Here is a 19015-nt window from a genome sequence, read left to right on the forward strand (position 1 = left end):
AAAACTAGTCAGCCTACACAGATAGTCGGTTAAGTTTCAGGGGGCACCTCTAAGGTGCCCTCTGTGGTGTATTTTACAATAAAATGTACACTGGCATCAGTGTGCATTTATTGTGCTGAGAAGTTTGATACCAAACTTCCCAGTTTTCAGTGTAGCCATTATGGTGCTGTGGAGTTCGTGTTTGACAGACTCCCAGACCATATACTCTTATGGCTACCCTGCACTTACAATGTCTAAGGTTTTATTTAGACACTGTAGGGGTACCATGCTCATGCACTGGTACCCTCACCTATGGTATAGTGCACCCTGCCTTAGGGCTGTAAGGCCTGCTAGAGGGGTGTCTTACCTATACTGCATAGGCAGTGAGAGGCTGGCATGGCACCCTGAGGGGAGTGCCATGTCGACTTACTCGTTTTGTCCTCACTAGCACACACAAGCTGGCAAGCAGTGTGTCTGTGCTGAGTGAGAGGTCTCCAGGGTGGCATAAGACATGCTGCAGCCCTTAGAGACCTTCCTTGGCATCAGGGCCCTTGGTACTAGAAGTACCAGTTACAAGGGACTTATCTGGATGCCAGGGTCTGCCAATTGTGGATACAAAAGTACAGGTTAGGGAAAGAACACTGGTGCTGGGGCCTGGTTAGCAGGCCTCAGCACACTTTCAATTGTAAACATAGCATCAGCAAAGGCAAAAAGTCAGGGGGCAACCATGCCAAGGAGGCATTTCCTTACACAACCCCCCCCCAAACGAAAGAGGATGAGACTAACCTTTCCCAAGAGAGTCTTCATTTTCTAAGTGGAAGAACCTGGAAAGGCCATCTGCATTGGCATGGGCAGTCCCAGGTCTGTGTTCCACTATAAAGTCCATTCCCTGTAGGGAGATGGACCACCTCAACAGTTTAGGATTTTCACCTTTCATTTGCATCAGCCATTTGAGAGGTCTGTGGTCAGTTTGAACTAGGAAGTGAGTCCCAAAGAGGTATGGTCTCAGCTTCTTCAGGGACCAAACCACAGCAAAGGCCTCCCTCTCAATTGCACTCCAACGCTGCTCCCTGGGGAGTAACCTCCTGCTAATGAAAGCAACAGGCTGGTCAAGGCCATCATCATTTGTTTGGGACAAAACTGCCCCTATCCCATGTTCAGAGGCATCAGTCTGCACAATGAACTGCTTAGAATAATCTGGAGCTTTTAGAACTGGTGCTGAGCACATTGCCTGTTTCAGGGTGTCAAAGGCCTGTTGGCATTCCACAGTCCAGTTTACTTTCTTGGGCATTTTCTTGGAGGTGAGTTCAGTGAGGGCTGTCACAATGGATCCATATCCCTTCACAAACCTCCTGTAATACCCAGTCAAGCCAAGGAATGCCCTGACTTGAGTCTGGGTTTTTGGAGCTACCCAGTCCAGAATAGTCTGGATCTTGGGTTGGAGTGGCTGAACTTGGCCTCCACCTACAAGGTGTCCCAAGTAAACCACAGTTCCCTGCCCTATCTGGCATTTGGATGCCTTGATAGAGAGGCCTGCAGATTGCAGAGCCTTCAAAACCTTCCTCAGGTGGACCAGGTGATCCTGCCAGGTGGAGCTAAAGACAGCAATATCATCAAGATAAGCTGTGCTAAAGGACTCCAAGCCAGCAAGGACTTGATTCACCAACCTTTGGAAGGTGGCAGGGGCATTCTTTAAACCAAAGGGCATAACAGTAAACTGATAATGCCCATCAGGTGTGGAGAATGCTGTCTTTTCTTTTGCTCCAGGTGCCATTTTTATTTGCCAGTACCCTGCTGTCAAGTCAAAGGTACTTAGAAATTTGGCAGCACCTAATTTATCAATGAGCTCATCAGCTCTTGGAATTGGATGGGCATCTGTCTTGGTGACAGAATTGAGCCCTCTGTAGTCCACACAAAACCTCATCTCTTTCTTTCCATCTTTGGTGTGAGGTTTGGGGACTAAGACCACTGGGCTAGCCCAGGGGCTGTCAGAGCGCTCAATTACTCCCAATTCCAGCATCTTGTGGACTTCCACCTTGATGCTTTCCTTAACATGGTCAGACTGTCTAAAGATTTTGTTCTTGACAGGCATGCTGTCTCCTGTGTCCACATCATGGGTACACAGGTGTGTCTGACCAGGGGCTAAGGAGAAGAGTTCAGGAAACTGTTGTAGGACTCTCCTACAATCAGCTTGCTGTTGGCCAGAGAGGGTGTCTGAGTAGATCACTCCATCTACTGTACCATCTTTTGGGTCTGATGACAGAAGATCAGGGAGAGGTTCACTCTCTGCCTCCTGATCCTCATCTGTTACCATCAACAGATTGACATCAGCCCTGTCGTGGAAGAGCTTAAGGCGGTTTACATGGATCACCCTCTTGGGGCTCCTGCTTGTGCCCAGGTCCACCAAGTAGGTGACCTGACTCTTCCTCTCTAGTACTGGGTAAGGGCCACTCCATTTGTCCTGGAGTGCCCTGGGAGCCACAGGCTCCAGAACCCAGACTTTCTGCCCTGGTTGGAACTCAACCAGTGCAGCCTTTTGGTCATACCAAAACTTCTGGAGCTGTTGGCTGGCCTCAAGGTTTTTGGTTGCCTTTTCCATGTACTCTGCCATTCTAGAGCGAAGGCCAAGTACATAGTCCACTATGTCCTGTTTAGGCTCATGGAGAGGTCTCTCCCAGCCTTCTTTAACAAGGGCAAGTGGTCCCCTTACAGGATGACCAAACAGAAGTTCAAAGGGTGAGAATCCTACTCCCTTCTGTGGCACCTCTCTGTAAGCGAAAAGCAGACATGGCAAGAGGACATCCCATCTCCTTTTGAGCTTTTCTGGGAGCCCCATGATCATGCCTTTTAATGTCTTGTTGAATCTCTCAACCAAGCCATTAGTTTGTGGATGGTATGGTGTAGTGAATTTATAAGTCACTCCACACTCATTCCACATGTGCTTTAGGTATGCTGACATGAAGTTGGTACCTCTGTCAGACACCACCTCCTTAGGGAAACCCACTCTGGTAAAGATACCAATGAGGGCCTTGGCTACTGCAGGGGCAGTAGTCGACCTAAGGGGAATAGCTTCAGGATACCTGGTAGCATGATCCACTACTACCAGGATATACATATTTCCTGAGGCTGTGGGAGGTTCCAGTGGACCAACTATGTCCACACCCACTCTTTCAAAGGGAACCCCCACCACTGGAAGTGGAATGAGGGGGGCCTTTGGATGCCCACCTGTCTTACCACTGGCTTGACAGGTGGGGCAGGAGAGGCAAAACTCCTTAACCATGTTGGACATATTGGGCCAGTAGAAGTGGTTGACTAACCTCTCCCACGTCTTGGTTTGTCCCAAATGTCCAGCAAGGGGAATGTCATGGGCCAATGTTAGGATGAACTCTCTGAACAGCTGAGGCACTACCACTCTCCTAGTGGCACCAGGTTTGGGGTCTCTGGCCTCAGTGTACAGGAGTCCATCTTCCCAATAGACCCTATGCGTTCCATTTTTCTTGCCTTTGGACTCTTCAGCAGCTTGCTGCCTAAGGCCTTCAAGAGAGGGACAGGTTTCTTGTCCCTTACACAGCTCCTCCCTGGAGGGTCCCCCTGGGCCTAAGAGCTCAACCTGGTAAGGTTCAAGCTCCAAAGGCTCAGTTCCCTCAGAGGGCAGAACTTCTTCCTGAGAAGAGAGGTTCCCTTTCTTTTGCTGTGTTGCAGTTGGTTTCCCAACTGACTTTCCTGTTCTCTTGGTAGGCTGGGCCATTTTTCCAGACTCCAGCTCTACTTTTTCACCCTGTGCCTTGCATTGTGCTCTTGTTTTCACACACACCAGTTCAGGGATACCCAGCATTGCTGCATGGGTTTTTAGTTCTACCTCAGCCCATGCTGAGGACTCCAGGTCATTTCCAAGCAGACAGTCCACTGGGATATTTGAGGAGACCACCACCTGTTTCAGGCCATTGACCCCTCCCCATTCTAAAGTAACCATTGCCATGGGATGTACTTTTCTCTGATTGTCAGCGTTGGTGACTGTGTAAGTTTTTCCAGTCAGGTATTGGCCAGGGGAAACCAGTTTCTCTGTCACCATGGTGACACTGGCACCTGTATCCCTCAGGCCCTCTATTCTAGTCCCATTAATTAAGAGTTGCTGTCTGTATTTTTGCATGTTAGGCGGCCAGACAGCTAGTGTGGCTAAATCCACCCCACCCTCAGAAACTAGAGTAGCTTCAGTGTGGACCCTGATTTGCTCTGGGCACACTGTTGATCCCACTTGGAGACTAGCCATACCAGTGTTACCTGGATGGGAGTTTGGAGTGGAACCTTTCTTGGGACAGGCCTTGTCTCCAGTTTGGTGTCCATGCTGTTTACAGCTATGACACCAGGCCTTTTTGGGATCAAAGTTTTTACCCTTGTACCCATTGTTTTGTGAAGAGGCTCTGGGCCCACCCTCCTGTGCAGGTTTTTGGGGGCCTGTAGAAGACTCTTTACTATTTTTAGTTTTGGTTGTCTCATCACCCTTCCCCTGGGGAGTCTTTGTGACCCCTTTCTTTTGGTCACCCCCTGTTGAAGTCTTGGACACCCTTGTCTTGACCCAATGGTCCGCCTTCTTTCCCAATTCTTGGGGAGAAATTGGTCCTAGGTCTACCAGATGCTGATGCAGTTTATCATTGAAACAATTACTTAACAGGTGTTCTTTCACAAATAAATTGTACAGCCCATCATAATTACTTACACCACTGCCTTGAATCCAACCATCTAGTGTTTTCACTGAGTAGTCAACAAAGTCAACCCAGGTCTGGCTCGAGGATTTTTGAGCCCCCCTGAACCTAATCCTGTACTCCTCAGTGGAGAATCCAAAGCCCTCAATCAGGGTACCCTTCATGAGGTCATAAGATTCTGCATCTTGTCCAGAGAGTGTGAGGAGTCTATCCCTACACTTTCCTGTGAACATTTCCCAAAGGAGAGCACCCCAGTGAGATCTGTTCACTTTTCTGGTTACACAAGCCCTCTCAAAAGCTGTGAACCATTTGGTGATGTCATCACCATCTTCATATTTAGTTACAATCCCTTTAGGGATTTTCAACATGTCAGGAGAATCTCTGACCCTATTTATGTTGCTGCCACCATTGATGGGTCCTAGGCCCATCTCTTGTCTTTCCCTCTCTATGGCTAGGATCTGTCTTTCCAAAGCCAATCTTTTGGCCATCCTGGCTAACTGGATGTCCTCTTCACTGGGGTTATCCTCAGTGATTTCAGAGGTGTTGGTCCCTCCTGTGAGGGAACCAGCATCTCTGACTATTATTTTTGGAGTCAGGGTTTGAGGGACCCTGTTCTCCCTAGATAGGACTGGTAGGGGGGAATTGTCCTCCAAGTCACTATCCTCTTCCTCTGAGTTGCCACCCTCAGAGGGGTTGGCCTTTTCAAACTCTGCCAAAAGCTCCTGGAGCTGTATTTTGGTAGGTTTGGGGCCCATTGTTATTTTCTTTATTTTACAGAGTGACCTTAGCTCCCTCATCTTAAGATGGAGGTAAGGTGTGGTGTCGAGTTCCACCACAGTCACATCTGTGCTAGACATTTTGCTTCTAAAAGTTCGAATACTTTTTAAGAATCTACAACTGGTTCTAGAATCTAATTCAAACTTTTACAAACTTTTAAACTCTAAAAGAAATGCTAAACAGGATCTAACACAAGGCCCTAGCAGGTCTTTTAAGAATTTAGAAAACTTTTCAAATTGCAAAAATCAATTTCTAATGACAATTTTGGAATTTGTCGTGTGATCAGGTATTGGCTGAGTAGTCCAGCAAATGCAAAGTCTTGTACCCCACCGCTGATCCACCAATGTAGGAAGTTGGCTCTGTATGTGCTATTTCAAAGTAAGGAATAGCATGCACAGAGTCCAAGGGTTCCCCTTAGAGGTAAAATAGTGGTAAAAATAGATAATACTAATGCTCTATTTTGTGGTAGTGTGGTCGAGCAGTAGGCTTATCCAAGGAGTAGTGTTAAGCATTTGTTGTACGTACACATAGGCAATAAATGAGGTACACACACTCAGAGACAAATCCAGCCAATAGGTTTTTGTATAGAAAAATATATTTTCTTAGTTTATTTTAAGAACCACAGGTTCAAATTTTACATGTAATATCTCATTCGAAAGGTATTGCAGGTAAGTACTTTAGGAACTTCAAATCATCAAAATTGCATGTATACTTTTCAAGTTATTGACAAATAGCTGTTTTAAAAGTGGACACTTAGTGCAATTTTCACAGTTCCTAGGGGAGGTAAGTATTTGTTAGGTTAACCAGGTAAGTAAGACACTTACAGGGCTCAGTTCTTGGTCCAAGGTAGCCCACCGTTGGGGGTTCAGAGCAACCCCAAAGTCACCACACCAGCAGCTCAGGGCCGGTCAGGTGCAGAGTTCAAAGTGGTGCCCAAAACACATAGGCTAGAATGGAGAGAAGGGGGTGCCCCGGTTCCGGTCTGCTTGCAGGTAAGTACCCGCGTCTTCGGAGGGCAGACCAGGGGGGTTTTGTAGGGCACCGGGGGGGACACAAGTCCACACAGAAATTTCACCCTCAGCAGCGCGGGGGCGGCCGGGTGCAGTGTCGAAACAGGCGTCGGGTTCGCAGTGTTAGTCTATGAGAGATCTCGGGATCTCTTCAGCGCTGCAGGCAGGCAAGGGGGGGGGTTCCTCGGGGAAACCTCCACTTGGGCAAGGGAGAGGGACTCCTGGGGGTCACTTCTCCAGTGAAAGTCCGGTCCTTCAGGTCCTGGGGGCTGCGGGTGCAGGGTCTCTCCCAGGCGTCGGGACTTTAGGTTCAAAGAGTCGCGGTCAGGGGAAGCCTCGGGATTCCCTCTGCAGGCGGCGCTGTGGGGGCTCAGGGGGGACAGGTTTTGGTACTCACAGTATCAGAGTAGTCCTGGGGTCCCTCCTGAGGTGTCGGATCTCCACCAGTCGAGTCGGGGTCGCCGGGTGCAGTGTTGCAAGTCTCACGCTTCTTGCGGGGAGCTTGCAGGGTTCTTTAAAGCTGCTGGAAACAAAGTTGCAGCTTTTCTTGGAGCAGGTCCGCTGCCCTCGGGAGTTTCTTGTCTTTTCGAAGCAGGGGCAGTCCTCAGAGGATGTCGAGGTCGCTGGTCCCTTTGGAAGGCGTCGCTGGAGCAGGATCTTTGGAAGGCAGGAGACAGGCCGGTGAGTTTCTGGAGCCAAGGCAGTTGTCGTCTTCTGGTCTTCCGCTGCAGGGGTTTTCAGCTAGGCAGTCCTTCTTCTTGTAGTTGCAGGAATCTAATTTTCTAGGGTTCAGGGTAGCCCTTAAATACTAAATTTAAGGGCGTGTTTAGGTCTGGGGGGTTAGTAGCCAATGGCTACTAGCCCTGAGGGTGGGTACACCCTCTTTGTGCCTCCTCCCAAGGGGAGGGGGTCACAATCCTAACCCTATTGGGGGAATCCTCCATCTGCAAGATGGAGGATTTCTAAAAGTTAGAGTCACCTCAGCTCAGGACACCTTAGGGGCTGTCCTGACTGGCCAGTGACTCCTCCTTGTTATTCTCATTATTTTCTCCGGCCTTGCCGCCAAAAGTGGGGCCTGGCCGGAGGGGGCGGGCAACTCCACTAGCTGGAGTGTCCTGCTGGGTTGGCACAAAGGAGGTGAGCCTTTGAGGCTCACCGCCAGGTGTGACAATTCCTGCCTGGGAGAGGTGTTAGCATCTCCACCCAGTGCAGGCTTTGTTACTGGCCTCAGAGTGACAAAGGCACTCTCCCCATGGGGCCAGCAACATGTCTCGGTTTGTGGCAGGCTGCTAAAACTAGTCAGCCTACACAGATAGTCGGTTAAGTTTCAGGGGGCACCTCTAAGGTGCCCTCTGTGGTGTATTTTACAATAAAATGTACACTGGCATCAGTGTGCATTTATTGTGCTGAGAAGTTTGATACCAAACTTCCCAGTTTTCAGTGTAGCCATTATGGTGCTGTGGAGTTCGTGTTTGACAGACTCCCAGACCATATACTCTTATGGCTACCCTGCACTTACAATGTCTAAGGTTTTATTTAGACACTGTAGGGGTACCATGCTCATGCACTGGTACCCTCACCTATGGTATAGTGCACCCTGCCTTAGGGCTGTAAGGCCTGCTAGAGGGGTGTCTTACCTATACTGCATAGGCAGTGAGAGGCTGGCATGGCACCCTGAGGGGAGTGCCATGTCGACTTACTCGTTTTGTCCTCACTAGCACACACAAGCTGGCAAGCAGTGTGTCTGTGCTGAGTGAGAGGTCTCCAGGGTGGCATAAGACATGCTGCAGCCCTTAGAGACCTTCCTTGGCATCAGGGCCCTTGGTACTAGAAGTACCAGTTACAAGGGACTTATCTGGATGCCAGGGTCTGCCAATTGTGGATACAAAAGTACAGGTTAGGGAAAGAACACTGGTGCTGGGGCCTGGCTAGCAGGCCTCAGCACACTTTCAATTGTAAACATAGCATCAGCAAAGGCAAAAAGTCAGGGGGCAACCATGCCAAGGAGGCATTTCCTTACAGCACCTTAGAGGTGCCCCCTGAAACCTTAACCGACTACCCGTGTAGGCTGACTGGTTTTAGCAGCCTGTCACACACCAGACATGTTGCTGGCCACATGGGGAGAGTGCCTTTGTCACTCTGTCTAGTAACGAAGCCTGTACTGGGTGGAGATGCTTATCACCTCCCCCTGCAGGAACTGTAACACCTGGCTCACCCCCATTGTTACAGCACCCCTGGGCACTCCAGCTAGTGGAGTTGCCCGCCCCCTCCGGCCATGGCCCCACTTTTGGCGGCAAGGCCGGAGGAGATAATGATAAAAACAAGGAGGAGTCACTGGCCAGTCAGGACAGCCCCTAAGGTGTCCTGAGGTGGGGTGACTAACTTTTAGAAATCCTCCATCTTGCAGATGGAGGATTCCCCCAATAGGATTAGGGATGTGCCCCCCTCCCCTCAGGGAGGAGGCACAAAGAGAGTGTAGCCACCCTCAGGGTTAGTAGCCATTGGCTACTAACCCCCCAGACCTAAACACACCCCTAAAATCAGTATTTAGGGGCTCCCCAGAACCTAGGAACTCAGATTCCTGCAACCTAAGAACAAGAGGACTGCTGAGCTGAAAAACCCTGCAGAGAAGATGGAGACACCAACTGCTTTGGCCCCAGCTCTACCGGCCTGTCTCCCCACTTCTAAAGACACTGCTCCAGCGACGCTTTCCCCAGGGACCAGCGACCTCTGAAGCCTCAGAGGACTGCCCGGCATCTAGAAGGACCAAGAACTCCCAAGGACAGCGACTCTGTTCACCAAAGACTGCAACTTTGCAACAAAGAAGCAACTTTGCCCGCCGGAAGCGTGAGACTTTGCACTCTGCACCCGACGACCCCGGTTCGACTTGTGGAGAACAAACACCACAGCGAGGACTCCCCGGCGACTACGGGACCGTGAGTAGCCAGAGTTGACCCCGCTTAGCCCCCACAGCGACGCCTGCAGAGGGAATCACGAGGCTTCCCCCTGACCGTGACTGCCTGCTTCAAAGACCCGACGCCTGGTAAAGACTCTGCACCCGCAGCCCCCAGGACCTGAAGGATCCGACCTCCAGTGCAGGAGCGACCCCCAGGTGGCCCTCTCCCTTGCCCAGGTGGTGGCTACCCAGAGGAGCCCCCCCCCTTGCCTGCATCGCTGAAGAGACCCCTTGGTCTCCCATTGCTTTCTATTGAATAACGACGCTTGTTTGCACACTGCACCCGGCCGCCCCCGTGCCGCTGAGGGTGTACTTTCTGTGTGGACTTGTGTCCCCCCCCCTGGTGCCCTACAAAACCCCCCTGGTCTGCCCTCCGAAGACGCGGGTACTTACCTGCTGGCAGACTGGAACCGGGGCACCCCCTTCTCCATTGAAGCCTATGCGTTTTGGGCACCACTTTGACCTCTGCACCTGACCGGCCCTGAGCTGCTGGTGTGGTAACTTTGGGGTTGCTCTGAACCCCCAACGGTGGGCTACCTTGGACCCAAACTTGAACCCCGTAGGTGGTTTACTTACCTGCAAAAACTAACTCTTACTCCCCCCAGGAACTGTTGAAAATTGCACTATGTAAAATTTTTAAATAGCTATATGTCATTTATGTGAAAACTGTATAGGCTATTTTTCTAATTCAAAGTTCCTAAAGTACCTACCTGCAATACCTTTCATTTGAAGTATTACATGTAAATCTTGAACCTGTGGTTCTTAAAATAAACTAAGAAAAGATATTTTTCGATACAAAAACCTATTGGCCTGGAATTGTCTCTGAGTGTGTGTTCCTCATTTATTGCCTGTGTGTGTACAACAAATGCTTAACACTACCCTCTGATAAGCCTACTGCTCGACGACACTACCACAAAATAGAGCATTAGTATTATCTCTTTTTGCCACTATCTTACCTCTAAGGGGAACCCTTGGACTCTGTGCATACTATTCCTTACTTTGAAATAGTGCATACAGAGCCAACTTCCTATACACGCTGTGAGGCAGTGTGCATGTGCTGAGTGAGGGGTCCCCAGGGTGGCATAAGACATGCTGCAGCCCTTAGAGACCTTCCCTGGCCATGGGGCCCTTGGTACGAGGGGTACCAGTTACAAGGGACTTATCTGTGGGCCAGGGATGTGCCAACTGTGGGAACAAAGGTACAGTTTAGGGAAAGAAAACTGGTTCTGGGGCCTGGTTAGCAGGATCCCAGCAGGCATTCAATCATAACTAGCATCAACAAAAGGCAAAAAGTTAGGGGGGGGGTGGCGCAAATCATATACTAAGAAAGTAGAATGCGAATGTCTGGTCCCCACCCAAGGAAGTGGAATCAGTAGAGAGGAGGAGAGAAGCTGGACAAACCAGGAAACCCCAAAGTAAGTGTAGGAAGTTGGCTCTGTATATACTATTTCAAAGTAAGAAATAGTGTGCACAGAGTCCAAGGGTTCCCTTTAGAGGTAAGATAGTGGCAAAAGTAGATAATTCTAATGCTCTATTTTGTGATAGTGTGGTCGAGCAGTAGGCTTATCAGAGGGTAGTGTTAAGCAATTGTTATACACACACAGGCAATAAATGAGGAACACACACTCAAAGACTTACTCCGGGCCAATAGGTTTTTATATAGAAAAATATATTTTCTTAATTTATTTTAAGAACCAGAGGTTCAAGATTTACAAGTAATATTTCTAAAGAAAGGTATTTCACTTAGGTGGTACTTTGAATAATCACAATAGCATGTACAGTTTTGGCAAAAATGGCAATAAGCTATTTTAAAAGTGGGCACTGCAAAAATCAACAGTTCCTGGGGGAGTTAAGTAGAGGTTAAGTTAACAGGTAAGTAAAACACTTACAGGGTTCAAAGTTGGGTCCAAGGTAGCCCACCGTTGGGGGTTCAAGGCAACCCCAAGGTTACCACACCAGCAGCTCAGGGCCGGTCAGATGCAGCGGTCAAAGAGGTGCCCAAAACACATAGGCTTCAATGGAGAACAGGGGTGCCCCGTTTCCAGTCTGCCAGCAGGTAAGTACCCGCTACCCACGTCCTGGGGGGGGGGGGGAGCGGTTCGTAGGGCACCGGGGGGTGGGGACACAAGCAGGCACAGAAAGAATACCCTCAACTCCAGAGGGGCGGCCGGGTGCAGAGTGCAAGCAGGCGTCAGGTTTTGTATAGGAAGATATGGAGGGACCCAGGGGTCACTTCAACGATGCAGGCAGGTACGGGGGGACTCCTCGGGGTAGCCACCACCTGGACTAGGCAGAGGGTCACTCCTGCACTGGAGTTTGGTTCCTTCAGGTCCTGGGGGCTGCAGGTGCAGTGTTGGTTCCAGGCGTCGGGTCCCTTGTTACAGGCGGTCGCGGTCAGGGGGAGCATCTGGATTTCCTCTGCAGGCGTCGCTGTGGGGGCTCAGGGGGTCGTCTCTGGCTACTCACGGGCTCGCAGTGGCCGGGGGGTCCTCCGTGTAGTGTTGGTTTTCCGCAGGTCGAGCCGGGGGCGTCGGGTGCAGAGTGGGAAGTCTCACGCTTCCAGCGGGAAAAGTGGAGTCTTCAAAGTCGTTTCTTTGTTGCAAGAAAGTTGCAGATTGTTGAACAGGGCCGCTGTTCACTGGAGTCTCTTGGTCGCAGGGCAGTCCTCTGAGGCTTCAGAGGTCGCTGGTCCCTGTTGGATGCGTCGCTGTTGCAGTTTTCTTCGAAGTTGGGAGACAGGCCGGTAGGGCTGGGGCCAAAGCAGATGTTGTCTCCGTCTTCACTGCAGGGCTTCAGGTCAGCAGTCCTTCTTCTGGTTAAGGTTGCAGGAATCTGGTCTCCTAGGTTCTGGGAAGCCCCTAAATACTGAATTTAGGGGTGTGTTTAGGTCTGGGAGGGCAGTAGCCAATGGTTACTGTCCTTGAGGGTGGCTACACCCTCTTTGTGCCTCCTCCCTAATCCTATTGGGGGAATCCTCCATCCATAAGATGGAGGATTTCTAAAAGTAAGGGTGACCTCAGCTCAGGACACCTTAGGGGCTGTCCTGACTGGGGGGTGACTCCTCCTTGTATTTCTCATTAGCTCCTCCAGCCTTTCCGCCAAAAGTGGGGGCAGTGGCCGGTGGGGCGGGCATATCCACTAGCTGGGATGCCCTGTGGCGCTGTAACAAAGGGGGTGAGCCTTTGAGGCTCACCACCAGGTTTTGCAGTTCCTGCAGGGGGAGGTGAGAAGCACCTCCACCCAGTACAGGCTTTGTTCCTGGCCACAGAGTGACAAAGGCACTCTCCCCATGTGGCCAGCAACATGTCTGGTGTGTGGCAGGCTGGCAGAAACTAGTCAGCCTACACTGGAAGTCGGGTATGTTTTCAGGGGGCATCTCTAAGATGCCCTCTGGGTGCATTTTCCAATAAATTGCACACTGGCATCAGTGTGCATTTATTGTGCTGAGAAGTTTGACAGCAAACTTTCCAGTTTTCAGTGTAGCCTTTATGGTGCTGTGGAGTTCGCGTTTGACAGACTCCCAGACCATATACTCTTATGGCTACCCTGCAATTACAATGTTTAAGGTTTTGCTTAGACACTGTAGGGGCATAGTGCTCATGCACCTATGCCCTCAACTGTGGTATAGTGCACCATGCCTTAGGGATGTAAGGCCTGCTAGAGGGGTGACTTACCTATGCCATAGGCGGTGTGAGGTTGGCATGGCACTCTGAGGGGAATGCCATGTTGACTTAGTCATTTTCTCCCCAACAGCACACACAAGCTGTGATGCAGTGTGCATGTGCTGAGTGAGGGGTCCCTAGGGTGGCATAAGACATGCTGCACCCCTTAGCGACCTTCCCTAGCATAGGGGCCCTTGGTACCAGGGGTACCAGTTACAAGGTACTTACCTGAGTGCCAGGGTTGTGCCAATTGTGGAGACAAAGGTACAGTTTAGGGAAAGAACACTGGTGCTGGGGCCTGGTTAGCAGGGTCCCAGCACACTTTCAAATCATAACATAGCATCAGCAAAGGCAAAAAGTCAGGGGGTAACCATGCCAAGGAAGCATTTCCTTACAGTAAGTACCGGAGTGCCCCCACTCACCCTCTCCGGCGACCAGGAAGAAAGGAGTAAGTTACCGGATTTTCCACAAACTACCAAAAGGACTGAAAATACGGATAATACAACCCTCAGACAAGACTGCAAGAAACCAGCAGTGGATTCCTGAAGAAGACCTGAAAAAGAAGGGGACCAAGTCCAGAACTCATGGAAGTGTCCGTGGTGGCAGGAGCCACTACCCAGCCTTCTGTGGTTGCAGGAGTTGGTCGACGGTAGGACGAAAATGGTGAGGAAAGCAGCCCAGGAGATTGTGACGAGGTCCTGGAGGATGCAGTTGACGTTACACGCCGTATGGAAGATTGCAGTCTGTCTGTGGCGTGGAAAAGCCACCCACAGGCCTTGGCAAAGGCAAGCATTGTTGTAAACAAAACCTTGCTGGTCCCCCACAGCTCTAGTTTTTGTTTACAACAATGCTTGCCTTTGCCAAGGCCTGTGGGTGGATTTTCCATTTGCACCAGGCCAGGGACCTTCAGCAATGCAGAGTCCACAGAAGAAGCAGCCCCCACAGAGGACCCACTGGAAGAGGACTAAGGAGTCACATGGGAGCCCACGCAGCAGAACTGAAGAAGGGTCCCACGCCGCAGGAGAAGACGCAGAGGTCTGCGTGTCACGGTGAAGAATACTGAGGGATGCTCGTCACGGTGAAGAATACTGGGGGCTGGGCTTAACAAGGAGCCTGAAGATCCTTTCGAGGAGATGACAATAAGCCTTGGTAGCTGCAAGAGACGCGGTGAATGGGGGTACTGTCTGGCGAGGAGAGGCAAGGGCTTACATTCACCAAAGTTGGACAGTTGGCAGAGAGGACCAAGGGGGCCACTCCAGACCACGACCCATGACACAGGATCCACGCAGCTCAGGATGAGAGGAGATCCACACAGCTAGTCGTCGTTGTAATTGGTGCCTGCAGAAGCAGGGAAGTGACTCGTTCACTCCAAGAGATTCCTTCTTGTGCAGACTGAAGACTTGCCGCCCTCAGAGGATGCACAACCGGGGAAATGTTGCAGTTGCTGGAAGGAGCAGAGTCGTCGCTGTAGCTGCAGATTTGTAGGATCCTGTGGAGTCCAGTTGCAATTCGTGTGTCCAGAAGTCTAAATAAACGGTGCAGAGGAGTCCTGCTGGAGTCTTGCCTAACGAATCAGAGGACCCACCCAAGAGGGAGGCCCTAAATAGCCCTGTAAGGGGGATTGGTCACCTAGCCTGGTGACCACCTATCAGGAGGGGGCTGTGACGTCAGCTACCTGGCCACTCAGATGCTCCCAGAGTGGTTACTCCCCTTTCCATTGTAAAGTTTCGCGCCAGAACAGAGACCAGGGGTCCCTGGTCTGGTGCAAACTGGTTTATTCAAGGAGGGCACCAAATTTGCCATTCAAAGCATACCAGTGGCTTGGGAGGCTACCCCTCCCAAGCCATGTAACACCTATTTCCAAAGGGAGAGGATGTTGCCTCCCTCTCCCAAAGGAAATTCTTTGTTTTGCCTTCCTGAGCTTGAGTTGGCCAAGCAGCAGGAGGGCAGAAACCTGTCTGTAGGATGGCAGCAGCGCTAGCTACCCGGGATAACCCTGCAAACTGGTAGAAGCAAAGCTGGGGGTTCTCCAAGGAGCCCCAGAGAGCATGGAATCACACAACCAATATTGGCAATAGTATTGGGGTATGATTACGACATGTTGGTTACAAAAATGTCCAGATTCGGAGTTACCATTATGTAGCGGGACACACCCTGTGTCTAGTACATGGGTAAAATGGCTTCCCTGCACTTATGAAGTCCAGGAAAATGGAGCTGGAGTTTGAAGGGGCACCTCTGCTCACGCAGGGGTGCCCTCGCACAGGTACTTGCACCCTGCCCTCTGGGCTAGGAGGGCCTGCAATTGAGGGAGACTTGTAGTGACCTGGTGCAGTGACCTGTAGTGTAAGGGTTCATGCACTGCTTCATGCAGGCTGTAATGGCAGACCTGCAGGCAATTTTTGCATGGGCTCCCATCTGTGGCATAATACATGCTGCAGCCCATGGGGAAGCCCTGGTGCCCCAATGCCCTGGGTACCTAGATACCATTTACTAGGGATTTTCACTAGTCACAGTGGTCCAGGTTAGCAGGTCCCAGTAAACACAGTCAAAACACACTGACAGCAAGCAAAAAGTGGAGATAACCATGGCAAAAAGAGGGTACTTTCCTACAGCTAGGTTTCTCTAAGTGCCGGCTGAGCTAGAGCCCAAAATCCACAGCTAGGCACTTCACCAAAAAACGCATCAGTTTTCATTGGAAAAATTTGATGTGTCCACATTGCGTTTTGGGGTGTTTCCTGTTGCTGGGACAAGACCTACCCTCACAAGTGAGGTACCATTTTTATCTGGAGGCTTGGAGGAACACAGAATAGAAGAACAAGTGTTATAGTCAATTGTAATTCTCTATATTTATGCCTTCCAAATGTAAGACAATGTGTAAGAAAGAAGTCATTTTGAGAAATGCCCTGTAATTCACAAGCTAGTATGGGTATCCACAAATTTAGAGATGTGCAAATAACCACTGCGTCTATCTCCATATCCTGTGCCCATTTCGGAAAAAAATAGGTTTCCTTGATACCTATTTTTCTTTTTTTGTATTTTACTAAATGAATTGCTGTATACCAGGTATACAATAAAAACCCATTGCAAGGTGGAACTCATTTATTACCTCTGGGTACCTTGGGTTGTTGATGAACCCACAAGCCCTATAGATCCCAGCAGACTTAACAGTATATTGTTTAAAAAAATCTGCCATAGCTGGAAAAAGTTACAGAAGAAAATGTAGACAGAAATACCTGTTTTTTCAACTCTATTTCAATATTTGTTTTTATTTCAACTGTTACTTTCTGTAGGAAAACCTTGCAGATTTACACAAATGACCCCTTGCTGAATTTAGAAGTTAGTCTACTTTTCAGGAATTTTTTGCTGTCAGGGATCCACCATGTTTCAAACCCATTTCTGCCACTAACTCGAAGGAGGCTGAAGGCACAAAAAATCATAAAAATGGGGGATGTCCCACTAAAATGCCAAAACTGTGTTGCAAAATTAGATTTTCTGATTTACGTCTGCCTGTTCCTGAAAGCAGGGAAGATAGTGATTTTAGCACCGCAAACCCTTTGTTGATGCCATTTGTAGGGAAAAAAACAGATTCTTTCTTCTGCAGTACTCCCCCCCCCCCCCCCATTTTCCCAAAAAAAACCATATTAGCCAATTTTTCGGTCTCCTGCAGGCGAACCCACAAAATCTGGATACCTTTAGAATCCCCAGGATGTTGGAAAAAAGGACTCAAATTTGGCATCAATAGCATACGTGGACAAAAAGTTATTAAGGCCTAAGAGCGAACTACCCCAAATAGTCAAAAAAGGGCTTGGCACAAGCAGGGGGAAAAGGCCTGGAAGCGAAGGGGTTTGAAAAAACAAAATGATTACTAAGGCTTTGATTTTATTTTTCAAATTGAAGACTGGGGTTTAACATGAATTTTTAACTTGAAGGATTTCACAACTGGAAAACTGCTGGCAGTCAGTGCGTTGCCCTGCTGCCAAGTAACACTTTATTATCTGTAATGGGGCTTAGGCAGTAACTGCAAATGAAAAATCGTGTCATGAAGAAACAAACAAAATCAATTATCGTTCTGATTTTTGCAAATCACAGATAGATTGTATAACAGTTACAAGCTAGTCTTGATTTAGCAGTGGGTAATGCTGTAGCCTGTCCCCTTGATCTGAAGAGTTAAAGCAATAGATGCTCTTCTGAAATACATCATTTGACATTCCTGAGATATGCCTGATCTACTCACCTACAAACTACTGCCATAATCGGATTACACAGAGCAAGGCCCTTAAGTCCTCTGAGCAGAGCAATGCTTAATTTAACAATTGTTGACAGAACTTACCTATGATGTTTCGGGATTCGTAACATCCTAGCGGAGGTGGGGTCCCCAGTTTTGGCATACCAAACTGATGTGCTGGAGGTTTGAATCTGTTTCCCTGCCGACTGCTGATTTCTGCCAGGGCTTGCTTGATGCCTGCAGGGTCACTGTGGATGACTTGGTCCACCCGATATACAGCACCAGTACTCGGTGGAGGAGGGACATTCATTCCTGGGGAGCGATCATCTGTGTTCCGACTAAAAGAGAATAAAGGCACAGTTAAAACTTAACAATAAGACCTAAAAATGTAGAAAATTGAGGGCACACAGAACCTCCACAATTCTCTGGTTTTAGGTTTACCGTGGTCTGCTACCTCGGGAATTTGACAGTACATCGGATCTGTCCTCCATATGTAGGAACACTATTCCAAATGCAAAGAACCGGACACAACTACTACAAGCGTAGGCCTCATCAGTCAGACATACCATTTTCTAAGATACCCCAATACACTTGCAGTCTCTGTAATCAGGCCATGTTGGGTTGTCAGTGGGTCCTATCCACCTTGATCAATCTAGTTTGAGATTGTCTGTCATAACACTTGTAAGACACCTAAAAATTCAAGCACATTACTAGTGCGATAACAATATAATGAACTAAAAGGGTTGACGAGACATCAATGAGAGCTGTCACTCACTCAAAATGCTATGCAGGGCAATTAGTTCTAAATAGCAACAATTAAGTAGGAACAAGATCAAGACTTATTATTATTTTCTACAGGGTTTGCTTAACTTGCAGAAAATGAGACGATAAATCATACAACTGGCTAAACAGTCACATCCCCTTCCACACCTTTACTACAGCAATGCCTTTCCCACTTCTTTTTGCTTATAACCCAGCCCTCCTTATTGAGTTAAACTGTAAGCCAAATCCTTGGGTTAAACCTGTTCTCCCTTTATTTTAATCAAATGGGCAATTCAATCCAGAGCTTAGTTCAGTCTTCCTTATCAGAACACACCTCTCCATAATGTAACAGGACAATATTGCAGACTATAGCTTCTACACTCAATCTAACAACAGCCTGTCACAAGTTTTGACTAACAAGATAAAGGGTGGCACACCCACTGGCCAGCAACTTAATGATAAAGTTAGAAGTAACTACTAAAAGAAATGCTATCTTGCGTATGAGGAAATCTAGGTGAAGACAACACCATGGCCCAAAGGGGACAAATCAAAAAAGGGAGTATGAAACTCAAATCCTAGGAGGAACCTTGAAAAGGTTCTAGGGCAGGTTCTGCAAAGTCGGTCCTGGAGAGCCGGATCCATGCCAGTTTTTAGCATACCCACATTTAGAAAAAAGATGTTTCAGAAATCTACATTTTACCAAATGTGGTTATGCTAAAAACCTGGCATAGACCCGGCTCTCCAGGACAGACTTTGCAGAAACCCGTTTGTAGGAAGTTGGCTCTGTATGTGCTATTTCAAAGTAAGGAATAGCATGCACAGAGTCCAAGGGTTCCCCTTAGAGGTAAAATAGTGGTAAAAAGAGATAATACTAATGCTCTATTTTGTGGTAGTGTGGTCGAGCAGTAGGCTTATCCAAGGAGTAGTGTTAAGCACTTGTT

General features: G+C 48.9%; 1 protein-coding gene across 6 annotated transcripts in view; it reads right to left on the minus strand.

The window, feature by feature from the left end:
• Positions 1 to 19015, minus strand: part of PRRC2A (proline rich coiled-coil 2A) — a 1008219-nt gene that overhangs the window by 370749 nt on the left and 618455 nt on the right. For all 6 annotated transcript variants that reach the window (XM_069237153.1, XM_069237152.1, XM_069237151.1 and 3 more), the window contains exon 17: positions 17418 to 17650. In XM_069237153.1, coding sequence (XP_069093254.1) covers positions 17418 to 17650 — 233 coding nt within the window. The remainder of the gene's footprint in view (positions 1 to 17417; positions 17651 to 19015) is intronic.

The sequence above is a fragment of the Pleurodeles waltl genome, chromosome 6 (genome assembly GCF_031143425.1).
Source record: "Pleurodeles waltl isolate 20211129_DDA chromosome 6, aPleWal1.hap1.20221129, whole genome shotgun sequence".
NCBI lineage: Eukaryota > Metazoa > Chordata > Amphibia > Caudata > Salamandridae > Pleurodeles > Pleurodeles waltl.